The sequence below is a fragment of the Tamandua tetradactyla genome, chromosome 1 (genome assembly GCF_023851605.1).
Source record: "Tamandua tetradactyla isolate mTamTet1 chromosome 1, mTamTet1.pri, whole genome shotgun sequence".
Classification (NCBI taxonomy): Eukaryota; Metazoa; Chordata; class Mammalia; order Pilosa; family Myrmecophagidae; genus Tamandua; species Tamandua tetradactyla.
In genome coordinates this window covers 231,791,783-231,815,000 of record NC_135327.1, presented here as the reverse complement: position 1 = coordinate 231,815,000, position 23,218 = coordinate 231,791,783, and the positions used below count along the sequence as shown (strand labels likewise).

Genomic DNA, 23,218 nt, shown 5'->3' with positions numbered 1-23,218 from the left:
GGAAAAGGAGGAGAAAAACTAATGGAAGAAATTATCACTGAAAATTTCCCAACTCCTATGAAAGACCTAAAATTACAGATCCAAGAAGTGCAGCGCACCCCAAAGAGATTAGACCCAAATAGGCATTCTCCAAGACACTTACTAGTTAGAACATCAGAGGTCAAAGAGAAAGAGAGGATCTTGAAAGCAGCGAGAGAGAAGCAATCCATCACGCACAAGGGAAACCCAATAAGACTATGTGTAGATTTCTCAGCAGAAATCATAGAAGCTAGAAGACAGTGGGATGATATATTTAAGTTACTAAAAGAGAAAAACTGCCAACCAAGACTCCTATATCCAGCAAAATTGTCCTTCAAAAATGAGGGAGAAATTAAAACATTCTCAGACAAAAAGTCACTGAGAGAATTTGTGACCAAGAGACCAGCTCTGCAAGAAATACTAAAGGGAGCACTAGAGTCAGATACGAAAAGACAGAAGAGAGAGGTATGGAGAAGAGTGTAGAAAGAAGGAAAGTCAGATATGATATATATAATACAAAAGGCAAAATGTTAGAGGAAAATATTATCCAAACAGTAATAACTCTAAATGTTAATGGACTGAATTCCCCAATCAAAAGACATAGACTGGCAGAATGGATTAAAAAACAGGATCCTTCTATATGCTGTCTACAGGAAACACATCTTAGACCCAAAGATAAATATAGGTTGAAAGTGTAAGATTGGGAAAAGATATTTCATGCAAATAACAACCAGAAAAGAGCAGGAGTGGCTGTACTAATATCCAACAAATTAGACTTCAAATATAAAACAGTTAAAAGAGACAAAGAAGGACACTATATACTAATAAAAGGAACAATTAAACAAGAAGACATAACAATCATAAATATTTACGCACCGCACCAGAATGCCCCAAAATACGTGAGGAATACACTGCAAACACTGAAAACGGAAATAGACACATATACCATAATAGTTGGAGACTTCAATTCACCACTCTCATCAATGGACAGAACATCTAGACAGAGGATCAATAAAGAAATAGAGAATCTGAATATTACTATAAATGAGCTAGACTTAACAGACATTTATAGGACATTACATCCCACAACAGCAGGATACACCTTTTTTTTCAAGTGCTCATGGATCATTCTCAAAGATAGACCATATGCTGCGTCAAAAAGCAAGTCTTAACAAATTTAAAAAGATTAAAATCATACACAACACTTTCTCGGATCATAAAGGAATGAAGTGGGAAATCAATAATAGGCGGAGTGCCAGAAAATTCACAAATACATGGAGGCTCAACAACACACTCTTAAACAACCAGTGGGTCAAAGTAGAAATTGCAAGACAAATTAGTAAATACCTAGAGGCGAATGAAAATGAAAACACAACATATCAAAACTTATGGGACGCAGCAAAGGCAGTGCTAAGAGGGAAATTTATTGCCCTAAATGCCTTTATCAGAAAAGAAGAAAAGGCAAAAATGCAGGAATTAACTGTCCACTTGGAAGAACTGGAGAAAGAACAGCAAACTAATCCCAAAGCAAGCAAAAGGAAAGAAATAACAAAGATTAGAGCAGAAATAAATTAAATTGAAAACATGAAAACAATAGAGAAAATCAATAAGACCAGAAGTTGGTTCTATGAGAAAATCAATAAGATTGATGGGCCCTTAGCAAGATTGACAAAAAGAAGAAGAGAGAGGATGCAAATAAATAAGATCAGAAATGGAAGAGGAGACATAACTACTGACCTCACAGAAATAAAGGAGGTAATAACAGGATACTATGAACAACTTTACACTAATAAATACAACAATTTAGATGAAATGGACAGGTTCCTGGTAAGGCATGAACAACCAACTTTGACTCAAGAAGAAATAGATGACCTCAACAAACCAATCACAAGTAAAGACATTGAATTAGTCATTCAAAAGCTCCCTAAAAAGAAAAGTCCAGGACCAGACGGCTTCACATGTGAATTCTATCAAACATTCCAGAAAGAATTAGTACCAACTCTCCTCAAACTCTTCAAAAAAATCGAAATGAAGGGAAAACTACCTAATTCATTTTACGAAGCCAAGATCACCCTCATACCAAAACCAGGCAAAGATATTACAAAAAAAGAATACTACAGACAAATCTCTCTAATGAATATAGATGCAAAAATCCTCAATAAAAGTCTAGCAAATCGTATCCAACAACACATTAAAAGAATTATACATCATGACCAAGTAGGATTCATCCCAGGTGTGCAAGGATGGTTCAACATAAGAAAATCAATTAATGTAATACACCATATCAACAAATCAAAGCAGAAAAATCACATGATCATCTCAGTTGATGCAGAGAAGGCATTTGACAAGATTCAACATCCTTTCCTGTTGAAAACATTTCAAAAGATAGGAATACAAGGGGACTTCCTTAAAATGATAGAGGGAATATGAAAAACCCACAGCTAATATCATCCTCAAAGGGGAAAAATTGAAAACTTTCCCCCTAAGATCAGGAACAAGACAAGGATGTCCACCATCACCACTATTATTCAACATTGTGTTGGAAGTTCTAGCCAAAGCAATTAGACAAGAAAAAGAAATACAAGGCATCAAAATTGGAAAGGGAGAAGTAAAACTATCACTGTCTGCAGACGATATGATACTATAAGTCAAAAACCCGGAAAAATCCACAACAAAACTACTAGAGCTAATAAATGAGTATAGCAAATTAGCAGGTTACAAGATCAACATTCAAAAATCTGTAGCATTTCTATACACTAGTAATGAACAAGCTGAGGGGGAAATCAAGAAACGAATCCCATTTACAATCGCAACTAAAAGAATAAAATACCTAGGAATAAATTTAACTAAAGAGACAAAAAACCTATATAAAGAAAACTACAAAAAACTGCTAAAAGAAATCACAGAAGACCTAAATAGATGGAAGGGCATACCGTGTTCATGGATTGGAAGTCTAAATATAATTAAGATGTCAATCCTACCTAAACTGATCTACAGATTCAATGCAATACCAATCAAAATCCCAAGAACTTATTTTTCATGATTAGAAAAACCAATAAGCAAATTTATCTGGAAGGGCAGGGTGCCCCAAATTGCAAAAAACATCCTGAGGAAAAAAACGAAGCTGGAGGTCTCGCGCTGCCTGACTTTAAGGCATATTATGAAGCCACAGTGGTCAATACAGCATGGTACTGGCATAAAGATAGATATATCGACCAATGGAATCGAATAGAGTGCTCAGATAAAGACCCTCTCATCTGCAGACATTTGATCTTTGATAAGGCAGTCAAGCCAACTCACCTGGGATAGAACAGTGTCTTCAATAAATGGTGCCTAGAGAACTGGATATCCATATGCAAAAGAATGAAAGAAGACCCATATCTCACACCCTACACAGAAGTTAACTCAAAATGGATCAAAGATCTAAACATTAGGTCTAAGACCATAAAACAGTTAGAGGAAAATGTAGGGAGATATCTTATGAATCTTACAACTGGAGGCGGTTTTATGGACCTTAAACCTAAAGCAAGAGCACTGAAGAAATAAATAAATAAATGGGAGCTCCTCAAAATTAAACACTTTTGTGCATCAAAGAACTTCATCAAGAAAGTAGAAAGACAGCCTACACAATGGGAGACAATATTTGGAAATGACATATCAGATAAAGGTCTAGTATTCAGAATTTATAAAGAGATTGTTCAACTCAACAACAAAAAGACAGCCAACCCAATTACAAAATGGGAAAAAGACTTGAGCAGACACCTCTCAGAAGAGGAAATACAAATGGCCAAAAAGCACATGAAGAGATGCTCAATGTCCCTGGCCATTAGAGAAATGCAAATCAAAACCACAATGACATATCATCTCACACCCACCAGAATGGCCATTATCAACAAAACAGAAAATGACAAGTGCTGGAGAGGATGCGGAGAAAGAGGCACACTTATCCACTGTTGGTGGGAATGTCAAATGGTGCAACCACTGTGGAAGGCAGTTTGGCGGTTCCTCAAAAAGCTGAATATAGAATTGCCATACGACCCAGCAATACCATTGCTGGGTATCTACTCAAAGGACTTAAGGGCAAAGACACAAACAGACATTTGCACACCAATGTTTATAGCAGCGTTATTCACAATTGCAAAGAGATGGAAACAGCCAAAATGTCCATCAACAGACGAGTGGCTAAACAAACTGTGGTATATACATACGATGGAATATTATGCAGGTTTAAGACAGGATAAACTTATGAAGCATGTAATAACATGGATGGACCTAGAGAACATTATGCTGAGTGAGTCCAGGCAAAAACTAAAGGACAAATACTGTATGGTCCCACTGATGTGAACCGACATTCGAGAATCAGCTTGGAATATATCATTGGTAACAGAGACCAGCAGGAGTTAGAAACAGGGTAAGATAATGGGTAATTGGAGCTGAAGGGATACAGACTGTGCAACAGGACTAGATACAAAAACTCAAAAATGGACAGCACAGGGGCGGGCCGCGGTGGCTCAGCGGGCAAGAGTGCTTGCCTGCCATGCCGGAGGACCCCGGTTCGATTCCCGGCCCCAGCCCATGTAAAAAACAAACAAACAAACAAAAACTAACTAATAAAATAAAAAAAAAAATAACCTTTCTGCTCCCTCCCTTCTTTCTCACTTACTCCCTCTCTCTCAAAAAAAAAAAAAAAAAAAAAAAAAAAAAAAAAAAAAAAAAAAAAGGACAGCACAATAATACCTAATTGTAAACTAATCATGTTAAAACACTGAATGAAGCTGCATCTGAGCTATAGGTTTTTTTTTTTTTTTACTATTATTATTACTTTTATTTCTTTTCTCTATATTAACATTCTATATCTTTTTCTGTTGTGTTGCTAGTTCTTCTAAACTGATGCAAATGTACTAAGAAACGATGATCATGCATCTATGTGATGATGTTAAGAATTACTGATTGCCTATGTAGAATGGTATGATTTCTAAATGTTGGGTTAATTTCTTTTTTTTCCATTAATTAATTAAAATAAATAAATAAATAAATAATCTATGAACAGTAAAAGCCATGACCACATTTAAATAAAACGCTTAAACTGCCATGAGTCAACTGCCACCGACACGACAGCACACGGGACACTCCTCAGCTGCTCGGCCGCAGCGCCCCGCACACCAGGGCCTCCGGGTCAGAGGTCACGGCTACTCACTACTTGTACGTCTCGGAGCGGATGTACTCGAAGACGTGGGACACGCCGAGCTGGAACTGGTCAGCGATCGGAGTCACCCAGGGGTTGTTCTCAGCTTTGAACACCTGCTTCTGCCCAGTCAGATCCAAGTTTCCTGGAAGGCGGAGGAGAAAACACTGAAGGCGTCCCACGTGCACAGCCGGGGAGCCGAGCCAGGCACTGGGCTGGGCCTTGCTCAGGCCCTGAGGCCAGGCCATCGTGGTGCCCAGCCAACTTACCACCCACAGTGACCCAAGAAAGCAAGCAAGGGAAGAAGGCAGGAAAGCTGGAGGGAATTTTCACCACGTGGCAAAAGCCTCATCCTGGAGGGGGCACAGGGCCAAGCCGGAGGGAAGCCGGGCTCCAGGGTGACCAGGCACAGCCGCTGGGCACCTGGCCACATCCGGCCACCTGGCTTCTTTTAGCAGCTTAAGGAGGACATGGGGAAGAGGGGAACATCCCCCCCTAGAGGACAGCACATCTCGGGCATGGCCGGGCATACGATGGGCAGCCAGCATCACCCCATGTCAGGGTCATGGCCAGGCAGCCACCGTCACCCCGTCTCAGGGTGCAGAGGGGCAGCCAGCATCACCCCATGTCAGGGTCATGGCTGGGCAGCCACTGTCACCCCGTCCCCTCCAGCCTGCGAAGAGCATTTCCCACTGCATCCTGAGCCGCCCCGGGGCCAGTGACGACACAGTTTACAGGGACAGAGAGGGGGCCGTGGGGAACGCAGGCGTGTGTCCGAGACGGGACCCAGCCCGAGGCTCTCCACGGGCCATGCTTCACCCCAGGCCGTGCGCTGCCCTCGCCCTCCAGGAACTGATGCAGCTCTGGAGGGCCCAGCCTCGGTCCTCCTGAGACAGGGTCTGCTGAGGCCGCGGGTGGGAGGGAGGGTGGGGGCTGGAAGAGGACGGGGTCTCCTGCAAGGGGACAGGCCTTGGGCTCGCCTCTGTGTCGGACGGCCTGCAGCTGCTCAGGACCAAGGCGGAGCACCCCACCCCAGAGGGAGCCAACCCCACAGGTGGGCTTCGAGGGCAGGCCAGCGAGGACGCGGGGACACTGCGGCGCCATGGCCGTCCAGGGCTCAGACATGTTGTGAGGATGAGAAGACAATTTCTTGCCAAGGTGACCAAAACTGTCCGTTTCCTCGCACAAAGCCCAGCACCCTCAGTCAGGTGCCAGGCACTTCAGGGAACGAACGCGCGTGAGTCTCTGAGCCTGTGGGTCCTGGACGCGGCACAGTGGCCCAGGTGGACCCACCAGGGGGCCCACGTTCGCCTTGGCCACCTCTCCTTCAACTGCCGGAGATGGCACGGGGCCCCCAAGACGGAGACGGGGAGCCTGCGAAAACGTCTCTGAACCTTACTTCCGCTGCACCTGCGCCCCGGCCCCGCCTCCTCAGCATTCCTTAGGAAATACTCGTTTTCCTCCAATTCCCCCTTCTACCTGAAAATGACTCCCCGTAAATTTCTAGGGCAACAGTCACCCGTCTACAAACAAGTCTGCGTTTCTGAACAGCCGCGTTCCAAAGACTCACATGCCGGGGCTCCCTGCTCTGGGGGCCTTTGGGCGAGACCCTCCCCGGGGGCCGGCACGCACCTCCGAGGAGCCCACAGCCGGGGCAGGTGGGAGCACAGCCAGTGAAGCCCCGCCCTGCCCACCGACACGAACCCGAGTGGAGGAAACACCTCGGGGGGCACGTGCACCTCCCGGAGGAGAACCAAGGTCTCCAGACCCCACGTGCAAAGAGGGGCTCAATTCCCTGCGGTCAACCAGGACCCCGGCAGCCGGCTCAGCGGGGCAGCAAGAGCAAAGTGAGGCCAAGGAGCAGCGGGACGGACCACACAGGGAGCTGCGGGAAGGGGGATCGAGCGGCGGGACGGGGGTGGGGCGAGTGGCGGGATGGGGGGCGGCATGCAGTGGGGGAGCGGCAGGATGGGGGGATGCGGGCAGTGAGCTTTCACGGGCCACCCAGACCGTGGGGCCAGGCGCACGTTCCAGGAAAGGGTCCGGGTCCTCCCACCCAACCCCATGTCCACCCCGGGGGCAGAGCCCGCGCTGGCCGATCCAGGCCTCCCACTGACCTCTGGACATGCACTAATAACCGCCCAATGTCCCCTTCGCCGCTGCGCAGGCCAGCCAGGTCAGAAGCGACTGCTAAGCCGCGTGCTGCCGGGCCGGGTGCTGCTGCCCAGTGGGCCCGGGGCTGGGGTCGCGCAGTTTCTCACGTGGGCTGGGGCGTCTGCCCTGCGCCTGGAAGAAGGGCCAGCAGACGCTGCCACGTGCCTGGGACGGCCAGATGCAGCGACCTTTTGTGTGACACCCCTGTGGTTCACGCCTTAATGTGGACATTTCTGTGCGAGAACTGGAACTTGTCAGCTCATGACCCCCCTGGCAATCCATTTGGGGTGCGGCACCCGAAAACCCGCCGTGGAGAGGGTGGAGTCGGCGCACGTCACCCACCCACGGGGAGCCCAGGCCCCACCGCCGCCCCCGCCCCTCCCTCTCCAAGGTCCCAAGCCCAGGGGTGAGCTCAAGACAGCCTTCCGGCCTCCTGGCCCCCCAGAAATGTCACACCAGGAGCCCTGGAGAAGCCACCGGCCACATGACATAAGGCACAGGAGACACACCGCGCCTTTTTACAGCGTCAGGAGCAGCCGCGGCCCCGCCTCGGCCCAGCGTCTACTTCGGTCGGCAGCAGCAGGACCCGAGACGCTGCGGGTGGAAACTGCCCTCCTCCCTGGTGCCCCCAGCTCCTCCTGCCCCACGGCTGGGCCCATCTGGGGACGCCAGGGACACCTGCAGCCTCGCCACAGGGGCGGTGGTGCTGACGTGCAAGAGACACCGTGCCCTGGACATGAACCCCTCATGCCTATGGGGAGCAGTGCTGCGGCCGCCCCGAGGGGTGCAGGGCGGGGAGCAGAGGCAGGGCCGCCCCGAGGAGTGCAGGTTGGAGCCCACGTGCACCCTCCCAAAAGGCAGTTTGCAGTATATACTGGGAGCCATAAAAAGGCTCACAGGTTGACCAGCAATTCCACTCCAGTGATAAATCCATGCTGAGGAGATAATCACAGATAATCACGGTGACTGATGAGTGGGAGTTTCCCCGCAGAGCCGCGTAGGCTCCCCCGGGCAGCTGAAAACAACTCCACGCTACGGGGTGGGTTAGTAAAGAATGGGACACGCAGGAGGGGTAATCTGCAGCCACAGGATTAACAACGTTTTCAGACGAAATGTGACGACACGGGTGATGATCTAATATCAAAGGTCAAGAAGTAGGCTCTCAACTCACGTAAGACCCAACTTCATTTTTTTAAAAGCATAAGTATACACACAGATGCTTTAATGAGGGTCATTTCTGGATGGTGGCATCACCCCTTCTGCATTTCCCAGACGCTCTGAAGCAGGGGTTCAGAAGACTGAGCAGGTACCGGGGGGGGGGCCCAGGAATCTGCATTCCCCATGAGTTCCCAGGTGCAGGGACCTCACTGCGGGAAATCCCTGGTCTGGCATAATCATACAAAGCTACTTAAATAATTGAAAGTTAAAAATTTACCTAGGAGAACAAAAACATGCAATCTATTAGAGCACTGAGAAAAGTGAATTCCTAGAAACCGCTATCATTATTGCCACACGTGGGGGAGGATGCCATCATTACTGCCACATGTGAGGCAGCACCACCATTACTGCCACACACTCGAGGGGGTGCTGTCATTACTGCCCCCAGAGTGGAGGAGGCGCTGTCACTGCGGCCCGAGCATGGAGGGGCCCTCATGGGGCGCTGGCAGCACACACAGACGCCGATCCCGGACGGGACACACGCACCCCACTTGAAAAGGAACCGAGGCATGCCTGAGCAGCCAGTAGCACAGCTCCTGGGCACCCCCTTTCCTCCCACCATCATTTTTGGACGCGAGGCTTCCTGGCCTCCAGGACGTTCACTCCATCCTTGGACTGGGCGAGCATCGGGTGGGCACGCGTCCCTTAGCCTGAGAGCCGAGGCCTGCCCAGGTCATCAGGACATACACTTCCCACCAGCAACCGCTTACGAAACCCATGTGGGAGCCAGGCACCCTTCCAGGGGCACAGGGCTCAGGGTCCGGGCACCACATAGGCCCTGGGGAGGGCTGGGGGACAGGGCAGGACAAGGGAGGACAGGGCAGGATGGGGGAGGACGGAGAGGACATGGGAGAACAGAGAGGATGGGGAGGATGGAGAGGACGTAGGAGGACCGGGCAGGACGGGGAGGACAGGGGAGGACAGGGCAGGACGTGGGAGGTCCAGGCAGTTCGGGGAGGACAGAGAGGATGGGGAGGACAGGGCAGGATGTGGGAGGTCCGGGCAGGACGGGGAGGACAGGGCAGGACGGGGAGGACGGGGAGGACATGGGAGGACAGAGAGGATGGGGAGGATGGAGAGGACGTGGGAGGACCAGGCAGGATGTGGGAGGACAAAGAGGATGGGGAGGATGGAGAGGACGCGGGAGGACAAGGGAGGATGGGGAGGACAGAGGATGGAGAGACCAGGGAGGCTGGGACACCTGAGCATGAGCCCCAGGACCAGGTGTCTGGGGAGGCTCCTGACACTGGACGGCCCATCCCAGTGGCAGGACTTGAGAAGCGCAGCGCCTGTACCGCGGTGGAGCAGAGCTGAGACGCAGCGCCCACAGCTGGATGCAAGCGCTTCTGAGAGGCCCAGCAAGCTCCTACCCGTTTCACAGGGCAGCTTCCTTGGGCAGCTGGGGTGGGGGACATGGGCTGTGTCCTCCACGCACCCCATCAGCCTCTGTGCCCCACCGGAGGACACGGGCCCGGTGTGGGAAGCGGCCTGAGCCCATGTGAACGTGCTCCCTTCCCGCTGATGGAACCGCCCTGCACAGCAGGGCGCAGCAAAGGGTGTGCGAGGAAAGCTGAGGGGCTCTGAGGGGTGGCGTGGGGCTGAGTCCAGATTTCTGTCCAATTTCCACATCTAAAACATGTGAAAGAAGAAATGTCTGCGCAAATGACCTCAGGAGAGAAAAGGTTGACCAGCCTGGCTCAGTTTAATATGATCACATGATCTTAAAAATAATCATCTTAATTATAATCCTCAAGCCCCTCCCAGATGGTAACACCTTATCTATTAGCAGCTATCCTCAAAACGGCTGCCGAAAACTGTGGCAATTTTCAGGCACGAGGGTGAGCCCTGAGGCTGAACCATCACTGTAACGCGTGACGTGAACAGTGCTTGCTCATAAGGACGTAAGGAAAGAAATTAACTTTATTTTTTATTTCTATATAAAGACTCTTGAATCCATTTTTTATTAAAGGTTAAGTAAGGGATCAACCTACTACACAGAACCTAAACTTAAGTTATATATAAAAATGGCTTGTTTCAGCTTTGCTTCTCGCTCTGGAGCTTACATTTTTATTACTTTGGTGCCAAGTATCCTGCTCTCTGCACAAACTGAAAGGGTGCAGCTTTTATGTCACATAAAATATGTGCTTGGATAATTAAGAATTGTGAGGGACACAAATGCTAAGTCTAGCTGAAAATTTGTCATAATTATAATTTAAATGTATTCAAATTATTCATGCTCTGAAACAATGTAAATGTTTTCAGATTGCATGTTAACCATACACTATGATGATGACACGAATCTCCGAAGTAAGAGGCAGTGGGGGAAACGCACAAATCCCTGAAAGCAGAGTCCCCACAGAGCGCAGCAGGCAGACACAGCTCCCCCCACCTCAGGCCCTGAGGTCCATGAAGGCAAAGACACAAACTGCAGCGGGGGAAAAGCGTACAGAAGAAGGAGGAACCCTTGTGAATCTCTGCATTTAGGGAGCACCACCGACTTTTTTCGATACATATAAAAAAGGCAAATAAGCATCCCAGAACATAAACAAAGGGTTCCTTGAACACTCTGCTAATCCAGAATCATAAATTCACACAATTATAAACCAAACCGGTCAATCGGCGGCATCGAGAAGGCAAAGTGAGACACTCCGGGCTCCACCCTGCACACGCTGTAGCACAGCGAGGAGTGCCAATTCCAGAACTGTGGAGTAGACTCGAAAACGGTAGGATTTCAGGACTGGCTTGCAGGCTGCTCACCCATCTCCTCTGCAGCTTATGGCAGAGCCACCCACCCTCCCAGCACAGGCCCCCGGGCCCTAGTTCCAGAGGGAGCGCAGTAACCCTCGTACACACGCTGGGAGCTTGGACTCCAAGTCTGTGGGGCTGAAGTGGGACATTCGTCCCCGGCTCACCACCCCACAATTTGCCCTGAGCTTAGGGCAGCTCACAGAAGTCTCTTGCCAAATGGGGCAAAGAATTGCCAGCTTTGGGATGTCCAGTGCAGTGTGAGGGTCCGTGAAGGCACACTGTTTCCGAGGATAAAGGGGACATCTGGACCCATGGAAACAGGTGAATGCACTCCAGCTAGGAACACAAAGAATCAGCGAACAAGAATAGTCAGTAATGGAAGAAATGAGGGCCAAGAAAGGTAAAGGAATTAAAAAACCATAGAGCAAAACAGCAGTTGTAAGTACAGCATCATCAATAGTTACTTTAAATGTAAACATGTTAGACTTTCCAGTCAAAAAGCAGAGATTGGCAGAATGGATAAAAACGCACAATCCAACTATGGTATACGCTGCTTATAAGAGTCACCTTTTAAATTCAAAACACAGGTAGGTTGAAAGGAAAGGGTTGAAAAAATATTCCATGAAATAATAATACTAATATCAGCCAAAATAGACTCTAAATAAAAAACCATTAAAAGGACAGGAAGGGCACTATATGTTGATAAAAGGGGCAATCCATGAAAGAGATACAACAATATTCACCCACGGTAGTTTGAAGTTGTTATGTACCCCTGAAAAGGCCATGTTCTTTTAATCCATTCCCGTGGGCGTAGACAGATTGTAGGTAGGACCTTCCGATTAAGTTCTTTCAATTGAGGAGCTGCTGGTTCTTCATAAGAGGATAAAACAAACAGTCTGAGAGGTGAAATTAAGAAAAGCTCACAAAAAAAGCCCCAGAGTTTAGAGAAAAAGACACATGGAGAAGACAGAAGCTGAAGCAACGAAACCCGGGAGAGAAGGACGAGCAGACGCCACGGTACACCTCGCTGTGACGCTGCGACTGGTCTCCAGAGAACGTATCACCCTGCTGATGCCTTAACCAGGACATTTCCACGGCCTCAGAACGTAAACTCATACGTTGTTCAAGCCGACCCAGTTCTGGTGTATCGTATTTCATCAGCTTTAGCAAATCAAACAGCACCTGACAACAGAGCCCCAAATATAAAGCAAAGATTGGGAGATTTGAAGAAAGAAATAGACAGTTTTACTTTAAACACTGTTTGATTTTTTTTTTTATTTTTGCATGGACAGGCACAGGGAAATGAACCCATCTACTTTAATATTAGGAAACTTCAATACACCACTTTTAATGGACAGAACACATGGAGAGAAGATCAATAAGGAAATGAAAGACTTGAACAATAATATAAACTAAGTATTCTAACAGATACACATAAAACACTTAGTCCATAAATAGCAGAATACATACTCTTCTCAAGTGTACGTGGATTATTCTGTAGGCTAGACAAATGTAAATCACAAAACAAAGTATCTTCTTCAACCACAATGAACTGAAGCTAGAAATTAATAACAGAGGGTGAACTTGAAATGCACAAATACGTGGAAAATAAAGAACTCTTAAACAAGCAATGGATCAATGAAGAAATTAAGAAAATATCTTAAGATAAATGAAAACACAACATAAGAAAACTAATAGGATGCAGCAAAGGCAGTATTGAGGGGGAAATTTATAGCTCTAAAAATTTATACTAAAAAAAAGGAAAGTTCTCAAATCAGTAATCTAACCTCACACCTGGAGAAAACAGAAAAAAAAAAAAGAGAGAGAGAGCCAACTAAACCCAAAGTGAGCAGAAGAAAATAATGTCCCAATTAAACAAGTCTACAGAAATGTCCAATCACAGGCATCCAGGGAAAGACACCTTGGTTCAAGAAGGCCGATGAAGTTCAGTTTCTCTCTCAAGTGAGAGGCACATGGTGAACACAGTCAGGGTTCCTCTCTCATCTGGAAGGGCACATGGCGAACACGGTGTCATTTGCTAGCTTCCTCTCCTGGGTTCCTGTTTCCTGGAGCTCCCTGGGAGGCGTTTTCCTTCTTCATCTCCAAAGGAGGCTGGCTGGTGGACTCTGCTTCTCATGGCTATGTCATTCTGCTCTCTCAGAAGCTCCTGCTTTCTCCAAAATGTTTCCTCTTTTATATGATTCCAGTAAACTAATCAAGACCCACCCGAATGGGCGGAGACACGTCTCCACCTAATCCAGTGTAACAATCACTCTTGACTGAATCACATCTCCAGGGAGATGATCTAATTACAGTTTCAAACATGCAGTACTGAATAGGGATTAGAAGAAACGGCTGTCTTTACAAAACGGGATTAGGATTAAACACAGCTTTTCTAGGGTACATACATCCTTTCAAAGCGGCACAGCAGTCTATTTTTATTCTTCACTCTAGAAAATATGGTAACTAATATTTTAATATTTTCTGGGCTAAAATGGTCAGCCCAGTCATTTCTTCCTTTGAGTCTCCTTTCTAAAATTCAGATTAAATGTAATATTTTTACGAAGTCTTTATTTATCATTATCTTCCCATATCTCAACAACCCCACTGCTGTTTCTCAGGATCTTGAGTGATGGTCTCCAACAGGTCACAATTGTCATTTCAAGGTGATAAGATTTTAAGTAAATTTTCTGAGCTTTCTAAATGCTTTAGTTTAAAAAATACAAACATAAACTATTTTTATGCTAACATGACAGCAAATAAAGGCCCCCCTTCCTTTTGCATACCATCCTCCCTACCATTAAAAAAAATCTGTGAATTCTGATGTCCCTCACCTGACCCCATTACCCACAGGCAGGATGAGGGGAGCCCCAGGCCCAAGCCCCCCACCACCCAGGATGGAATTTCACACGAGGATGCCAAGAGTAAATGTCTCTTTTCACTCTTTGCCGAAACCAATGCTCTGACTCCGTAACTGTCCCCTCAGCCTGCGCGCAGGGCAGTCTCCAGTGGCCGTCCGCACCTCCAGCCACCCTGCTGGGCGTGGACTTGGGGAGGCCCCGCCTGGGGCAGGGGCTGCTCCGTGCACACGAGTCCGCCTAGATGTCCCACTCAGCTCACGCCCGGGAAGCAGCAGCCCCGGTGGCGTCACGGGGAGGCTGACTGAGCTCCAGACAGAAGCTGCAGGAATTGAGAATCCATTTTCCACAGAAGCAGCAGAAGGCTTTTCCCCCAGACAGCAACGGCACACGCACAGCCAGCAGTTCACTGCCACGACGCGCTGCAGGAACGGCCCCGCGCCCCAGACATCACATTTCTAAAAAGACACAAAGTCTCCAACGCAGGCCCCTGGTTCCCACACCAATTTCAGGAGCCTCTTAAGGAGAACTTTTGGCACGTTGCACCCCAGATCCCTACCATAAACCAGCTCTGATGTTTCCAGGGAGAGACGAGTAAGCAGAACCCGAAAGTGATGGCATAAGAAAGACGTTACTCGATGTGGAAGACGCTGTTACCCAAGAGCATCGGCCCATGGCTTCAAACGGCTATTTAAACTGCAGACATCCGCGGGAAGGGACCACCCCCCACCACAGCAGGACCCACCCAGCTCCCCCCGCACCCCCCACCCACAGCAGGGAGGGAGCCTGGCCCCTGCGAGTCGAGGCAGCCCCGACAAACAGAGCCGGGAGCAAACAGGAGGGTTCTGTTTCAATCCACCAAAATTTTTTTTTTAACCATAATTTAATAAATGAAATCCTAAATGAATAAAACAGATAAGAACATTGGGAATTTCAGAGAAGTAACAGGCACATGGATATGGAAGGGATAAATTTAAGACCAAGATGGAAGAGAGATTCGTTCTGAGCTGTAAAGGAGGGAGAGAGAATTATGAGACGGTGGGACGGGCTGCCAAATTCTGAAGTAGTTTGTTATGAAGCAAAAGCTAACTTTACTCAGTTTATAAAGCTAACACAAACATCACAGAAACATTGAAAACTAAAAGACAAACAGGCAGGGGCCGGCACGGGGAGGAGGGCCGCCCGCCCTGCAGGTTTAGACTGTCCACCCCTCGGCTGTGAGGCGCGACAGGCACAGCTGCTTTCTGTTCTTTCTTTTTGTTTTGCTGTGGTGGCGGATGATTCTGGAAGCCCCTCTGGACTACCCAAGGCAGCCACAGCTGGGACCCCAGCCTCCCGGCACCCTCCTTCCCGTGGGGTTGGCAGGCTGTGCACAGCGTCGGGAGACGAAGGGCGTGGAGTCTGCGGGTAAGGGGCACACAGCCCGTCCTGGGGGGTGTGGTCACTGCCCTGTGTGGGCTCCTCACCTAGGAGCAGCCAGAAGGGCACATCTGAAGCGTGAAGCCCAGTCCACCCGGGAAACCAAGGCACTCAGCAGCAGCAGCTCGTGCATCATCCTCGACACAGGAGCAACTGTATTCATTTGTAAAGCAAAGAAATGCAAAGCCAAGAAATCTCAACGTCACCCAAAGCTGCACCTGCTACAGCTCCGACCCTAGGCACGAAGGGAAGGAAAGCCCGGCCGTGCGACCCTGTGACCACTGTGATGTGGGGGTGCGAGGAACTGCGACGAAGGACAGAGGCACGGAAGGTTTTGTGAGTAGGAGAGCAGCTACAGTATAAACGCACACTGGGTGACGGAAGGTTCTGGACTCTCAATTAAGAGCACGAGTGAGGGCGGCGACTGTCAGCTCGACCTGGCGGGCAGAGTCCAGAGAAAGGCGCACGCCCCGAGGTGCTGCCAGGGCAGCTCGCTTCCCTGCACTCCTCAACAGAACCTGCAAATGCAAAGTCTTTCGGACGGCAAGTGCTTTCTCCGGTCAACTAGAGGACCAAGCAATGAACCTGGAGCACGGGCATCCATCTTGCTAATTGCATCTGCCACTACATTTGCTTCTTCTGATCCCAATCAGCCCTCCTTCCCCACACTACTCCGATTGTTAAATGGTCAGATCACACAAAGTGACAGATTTAGTGTTTCCCTGGCAATTTGTATTAACTGACTGCAAGCTGTGGTAGCAAGTCGTGATTTATTGTCTGACACTGTGGCACAGCCTTTCAAATGCAAAGGGGAGAGGCAGCACCCCTTTAAAGTTTATCTATGACCCTGACCCCGCAGCCTGTGGCCTGGGCGGGAGCGATGGGTCTCTCGCTCTGCAGCCTTCATGGCATGCAGAGTCTTCTGGTGCTGGCCAGGCAGACAGGGCCAAGGGAAAAGGCTAAAACACAGAGTATTTGGGGTGGGACTTTACACCAAACGGTGTGTGGATATTTTGGGGACATTTTACAATCCCCTCAAATTACGTGCGAAGCTCCCTATGTGAAAATGGAGATTTGGGAGCCAGGGTCTCCCATGGGTCTCACCGTCTCTGAGAGGGGTTAGGGATTCCTGAAAAGATGAAAAAGAATGGCTTCAGGGAACATGACCATAAATATGCATGTGCATAAGGGAGGGACATCAAGTTTCACACCAAGGAGTATAAATAAAAAGAGAAAGGTGTTAGGAGCAGGTGGTCTCGGTTACGGCAGTGATGGAGAGATTCTTTACAAAGCAGTGAAGCCCGAGACCCTCCAGGGACTTCAAATGGGGTCATGCCAGCAACGATGGGGAAACGGCCCCAGGGAGCGTCTGTGAGCAGCACGGAAGACACCCCATTACTCCATGCTTGCGAGGCGCTGCCAGTGAATGTAAGGGTGAGGGGACAAACCAAGGAAAAAGGCTGCATGCGGGGCAAGAAAGGGGCAGAGGGGCAAGTACAATGCACTAGCCCAAACCGAAAGGTAGCAAACGCCAGTCCTGGCATGGGCCCATCGCCCCAGGGTGCAGCCAGGTGAGACGCAGGGAGTCGCCTCTGCCCGGGGACGGGCACCTGGAGAGCAGGGACAGAGCACCAGAGCCCACCAGCACCAGGCCTCCCACGGGCATCTCCAGGGAGGGTAGACCCCACAGAGTAAGGCTGCTGAGTTGAAGGGGGCAGAGCAGAGCTTGAGCTACAGAGAGAGCTGGAATTTGTGGGGCAGTGCAGCAGGAAGAAAGGAACTGCAAAGAAAAAGAGCTCCAGAAAGCTGCGCAGGGGTTCGCATCAGTTGTGCAGGGTAAGACTACTTGAGCTGGAAACGACAGGCAAAATGAAAAAAAAATACCAAGGAAAGAGCAACTAAAGACGTGAGACAGTCTCACCACATGCACAGTAACTAAGAATGGCTCAAGACCCAAATGTCAGAGCCGAAACTATGAAACTCCTTGAATAAAACAGAGGCAAACCCTTGTGACCTGGGATCTGGCAATGCATTCTTAGATGAGACAATCAAAGAAAGAACAAGAGAAAAAAGAGATAACTTTGACTTCATGAAAACTTTTGTGCTTCAAAGGGTACTATCATGAAAGGAAGATGATAATTCATAAAATTGGAGAAAATATTTGCAAATCACACTAACTGCTAGGGGACTTGTCTCTAGAATGCATAAAGAACTCATTCAGCTCAATAATAAAAAGACAAATAACCCAATTAAAAACTGGGCAAAGGATCTGAACAGATATTTCTACAAAGATGAACAAATGACCAATAAACACAAGAAAAGATGCCCATCGACACTGGCCTAAGAGAATCGGAGTCAAAACCATACTGAAATACAAGTTCACGGCCAACAGGTTGGGTGTTATGAAAACCTCGGTGCTGGTGGGCTGTGGAGAAAGGAGCGCGTACTCCTGCTATGGGTACAAAGTGTTGCATTTGCTCAGGAAAACAGCCGGCGACTCCGGCTCCACCATGTGGCCCAGCAATTCCACCCCCTAGGTACACGGACGCGACAGGTCACAGCACCCTTCTCCAAACAGCCCAAAGCACGGCAGCCCAAGTTGCACCAAAGGAGGACGGATAGACGGACGGATGCCAGAGCCACACAGCGGAAGAGGCGCCGATAACGCTACAATGTGGAAAACGCTGTAAGCGGAAGAACCAGCTCAAAAGCCCATGCGCTCTAGGGCTTCTGTGCAAGGTCCAAGCAGGTAAGACGAGACGGGCAGGCGAGATGAGATGGGCCCGGGGCTCAGCGGGCAGAGGCGGGGGCCTCAGTCAGAAGGCGTGATTCCCTGAGGTGGGAAAAGTGTTGTAAAGCCTCCTCATGGGCGCACTGCTGTGAGGAATCACTAAAACCACCGACCTGGCTTCTTACGTGGGTGGGTCATGGGGTGTACAAGTTCCATTTCGGTAATGGGCAACACAGTGTGATCAAGTGGGTTTTAGCAAGGTCAGCTCACGGCGCCCAACACCAGCCAATTCACCAATTACCAGCTAAGGAGGATGTACTAGTTCTTAATTGCTGTATTAGTTACAGACGGCTGCATCACCTGCCAATTATGAAAATTCAACAAAACCTACCACGCTGACAGATAAAGGAGACGCCCTAGCTGTCTGCAGCTGCACAGTGTCACCTCCAAACCTGGAGGGCGAACACGATGGCACGCATCATCTCTTCACCTCCAAGACCAGCAGCTGGGCGCAGCTGACCCAGGCAGCACGTCAGGTAGGCCAAAAGGCTGCTGCAGGACGCACGTCCAAGCGGGCACAGGCTGCTGGGGACCCACAACCAAGCGGCACAAACTGCTGGGGACCATAGACCAAGCGGGCACAGGCTGCTGAGCACCCACGTCGAAGCAGGCACAGGCTGGTAAGGACCCACGACCAAGCAAGCACAGCTGCTGGGGACCCACATCCAAGTGGGCACTGGCTGGTAGGGACCCAGGTTCAAGTGGGCACAGAATGGTGAGGACCCATGATCAACCGAGCACAGGCTGCTGGGGCCCACGACCAAGTGGGCACAGCTGCTGAGGGCCCATGGTCAAGTGAGCACAGCTGCTGGGGAACAACAACTAAAGGGGCACAGCTGCTGGGGACCCACGTCCAAGCGGGTACAGCTGCTGGGGAACAACTAAAGGGGCACAGCTGCTGGGGACCCACGTCCGAGCGGGCACAGCTGCTGGGGAACGACGACTAAAGGGGCACAGCTGCTGGGGACCCACGTCCGAGCGGGCACAGCTGCTGGGGAACGACGACTAAAGGGGCACAGCTGCTGGGGACCCACGTCCAAGCGGGTACAGCTGCTGGGGAACGACGACTAAAGGGGCACAGCTGCTGGGGAACGACGACTAAAGGGGCACAGCTGCTGGGGACCCACGTCCAAGCGGGCACAGCTGCTGGGGAACGACGACTAAAGGGGCACAGCTGCTGGGGAACGACGACTAAAGGGGCACAGCTGCTGGGGACCCACGTCCAAGCGGGCACAGCTGCTGGGGAACGACGACTAAAGGGGCACAGCTGCTGGGGAACGACTAAAGGGGCACAGCTACTGGGGGCCCACGTCCGAGCGGGTACAGCTGCTGGGGAACGACGACTAAAGGGGCACAGCTGCTGGGGACCCACGTCCAAGTGGGCACAGGCTGGTAGGGACCCAGGTTCAAGTGGGCACAGACTGGTGAGGACCCATGATCAACCGAGCACAGGCTACTGGGGCCCACGACGAAGTGGGCACAGACTGGTGAGGACCCATGATCAACCGAGCACAGGCTACTGGGGCCCACGACGAAGTGGGCACAGCTGCTGAGGGCCCATGATCAAGTGAGCACAGCTGCTGGGGAACAACAACTAAAGGGGCACAGCTGCTGGGGACCCACGTCCGAGCGGGCACAGCTGCTGGGGAACAACAACTAAAGGGGCACAGCTGCTGGGGACCCACGTCCGAGCGGGCACAGCTGCTGGGGAACAACAACTAAAGGGGCACAGCTGCTGGGGACCCACGTCCGAGCGGGCACAGCTGCTGGGGAACGACGACTAAAGGGGCAGAGCTGCTGGGGAACGACGACTAAAGGGGCACAGCTGCTGGGGACCCACGTCCGAGCGGGCACAGCTGCTGGGGAACGACGACTAAAGGGGCACAGCTGCTGGGGACCCACGTCCGAGCGGGCACAGCTGCTGGGGACCCACGTCCGAGCGGGCACAGCTGCTGGGGACCCACGTCCGAGCGGGCACAACTGCTGGGGACCCACGTCCGAGCGGGTACAGCTGCTGGGGAACGACGACTAAAGGGGCACAGCTGCTGGGGACCCACATCCAAGCGGGCACAGCTGCTGGGGACCCACGTCCGAGCGGGTACAGCTGCTGGGGACCCACGTCCGAGCGGGCACAGCTGCTGGGGACCCACGTCCGAGCGGGCACAGCTGCTGGGGAACGACGACTAAAGGGGCACAGCTGCTGGGGAACGACTAAAGGGGCACAGCTGCTGGGGACCCACGTCCGAGCGGGCACAGCTGCTGGGGAACGACTAAAGGAGCACAGCTGCTGGGGACCCACGTCCAAGCGGGCACAGCTGCTGGGGAACGACGACTAAAGGGGCACAGCTGCTGGGGAACGACGACTAAAGGGGCACAGCTGCTGGGGACCCACGTCCAAGCGGGCACAGCTGCTGGGGAACGACGACTAAAGGGGCACAGCTGCTGGGGAACGACTAAAGGGGTACAGCTGCTGGGGACCCACGTCCGAGCGGGTACAGCTGCTGGGGAACGACGACTAAAGGGGCACAGCTGCTGGGGACCCACGTCCGAGCGGGCACAGCTGCTGGGGAACGACTAAAGGGGCACAGCTGCTGGGGACCCACGTCCAAGCGGGCACAGCAGCTGGCCTGAGCCATGTGGTCTCTCCGCGGACCTGCTCAGGCACAGGAGGCAGCCCCCGAGCGAGGGGCCCCTGAGCAGCTGAGGACGTGAAGGGCTTGCTCGGAAGCAGCCTCAGGCACGGCCCCCATCCCACCGACCGGCCCTGGGACCACCAGGCCGGGGAACCAAACGTGCAGACCCTGAGACCAGAAGAAAGCCACGTGACCACCTGGACAGGAGCAAGTGCCTCGGGTGACCAAGTACTTCCAGCAGCGAGAAGTGGACGGAGGCCCTCTCCTGCTGGACGGCACTGCCTGCAGCCCAGGGCTCGGCCTTCCCTGCCCAGTGCAAGAGAACAGGAAAAATGCGTGAAAATCGCAAAGACTGGAAAAAGAGACAAATTTCTTTATTTGGAAATATGCTGTATCTGGAGAAGGCTCCAGGGAAAGCCAAACAAACGAGTTTTAACTTACAGAAACCCACCGTGCCTCCACATACCAGTAACCACGGAAATTCAAAAGGACCGTCTGCAACAGCACACACACGAACCCCTCAGGGGTAAATTTTACAAAATCTGTGCAAGACACCAGGATGAAAGCTGCAGCACTGCTGCACACGTATTTTCACGGCCAGAAGAGGCAGACGGGTGTCAGGGCGCGGATGGGCTCACTCGCGCGGTCCCCAGGCCCGACGTCAGCGCTGCAGCCCAGGCTGGCCCTGAGGTCTGTGGCGTCCGGGGCCGAGAACAGCTCTGGAAGGTCCAAGACTCGGGCTGGAGACAAAAGTCCCAGGCAGCGGTGCTGAGGGGGCAGGGCGAGGGCGCAGGGCAGCACAGCCCAGGGCTCCCCGTCCTCAGGGAGGAGGCAGGAGGCAGGAGGTAGGAGGCAGGAGGTAGGAGGTAGGGCACCAGGGAGGGAGAGGGAGGTGCCGCCCGCGGGGCTGGGACAGGAGGGGAGGAACCCACCTCGGTGCAGCAGCCCTGCGCTGGCCGCACAGGCCGGGCAGGTGCCTCCCTTCCGCGGAGATGGCCTGTGGGCTCGCGGTGGGCGCCGACCGGTGTTTGCCCAAAAGGTGCTGCCGGGGGGCTGCTGGGCTGCGGGTGCCAGGAGGGGCCCGAGGGAAGCCCATGCTGGGCCCCAGCTGGATCGACGTGCGGACACGGGCACCCTGGGGCATGGCAGACCTACTCGGGCGTGGGGGGCGCAAGCAGGTGAGGTGGGCACAGTGGGCAGCTCCTGATGGGAACGGCAGAGGGCGGAGGAGAGCACCAGGGGGCCAGGCTGCAGGGGCTGGGGGCCAGGTTGCATGGGGCTGGGGGCCAGGCTGCAGGGGCTGGGGGCCACCCTGAAGCAGGTGCAGCCTTTGTCGGCCTGGGAGGCTTGGAGCAGGCAGCCCCCACGCTGTAGCCGAGCCCCCCTGGCAGGCCCTGCCCCCACCCGCCCCAATTCCCAGGGGCTCCTCACACCCCTCGACCCAGGCCCAACCTACAGTCTCACGTTCCTGTGTTGTAACAAAAAGTCGGAGAGGAGGCACGCCACACACCTGAGACCTTTTGGGGGACAGGAGATATGCAGACAGGTTTCTGGATTTTAAAAAAAGTTACCGTGGGGGTGTGAGGGGAGTTCAGTGGTAGAATTCTCACCTGCCATGCAGGAGACCTGGGTTCGATTCCCAGCCGATGTATTTCCCCCCAAAAAAACAAACACAAGCAAACAAACAAAAAACAAGCAGAAATTCAATAACTGATGCTGCAATAACAGGACAGTCACATGGAAAAAGAACAAAATGTGACCCCCGCCACGCAGCACACTCAAAAAAGTAACTTGGACCCTGGTCCCGCCAGCACCCCCCTCCCCCCGGGTGAGAGCAGGTGCGTCCTGGGGAGTGGTCCCGCTGTGCTGGCCCGCGTGGCTTCCTTCTCCCAAGACAAGGGTCCAGCAGCCCAGGAGGGCCCAAGAACCAGAGAAGCCACAGGGCACAGACACCGATGCCTGTGGTACTCACGGGGTACCCGGAGGGCCCCTCAAACTTCAGGTGCCCAGGACGGCGCGCACGACCAGCCCCCATCTCTGCGGCCCCCTGAACCCACCTGGCCGTGCAGATGCTCGGAGCAAACCGCCAGCCCCCTGGGCCACCTCCGCTTTAGAAGTACCTGGACCCTCCACTCCTCCCCGAACTGGACACCACGCCACCTCCAACCTGCTCTCGGCATGCCAGCCCAGGGCT

The 23,218-nt window shown here is 51.6% G+C and overlaps 1 protein-coding gene across 3 annotated transcripts in view; it reads right to left on the bottom strand.

Annotated features, from left to right (window-relative positions):
- The window catches only part of LOC143677892 (ras suppressor protein 1), a 65,647-nt gene that overhangs the window by 4,171 nt on the left and 38,258 nt on the right, over nt 1–23,218 (bottom strand). Inside the window, exon 8 of one of the 3 annotated variants that reach the window (XM_077154497.1) lies at nt 5,216–5,348. The exons of 1 other annotated variant lie outside the window; for it this stretch is intronic. In XM_077154497.1, the coding sequence (XP_077010612.1) occupies nt 5,216–5,348 (133 nt within the window). Of the gene's footprint in view, nt 1–5,215; nt 5,349–10,845; nt 11,660–23,218 lie in introns of those variants that run through there. One more of the 3 variants, XM_077154514.1, reaches the window with a different exon arrangement.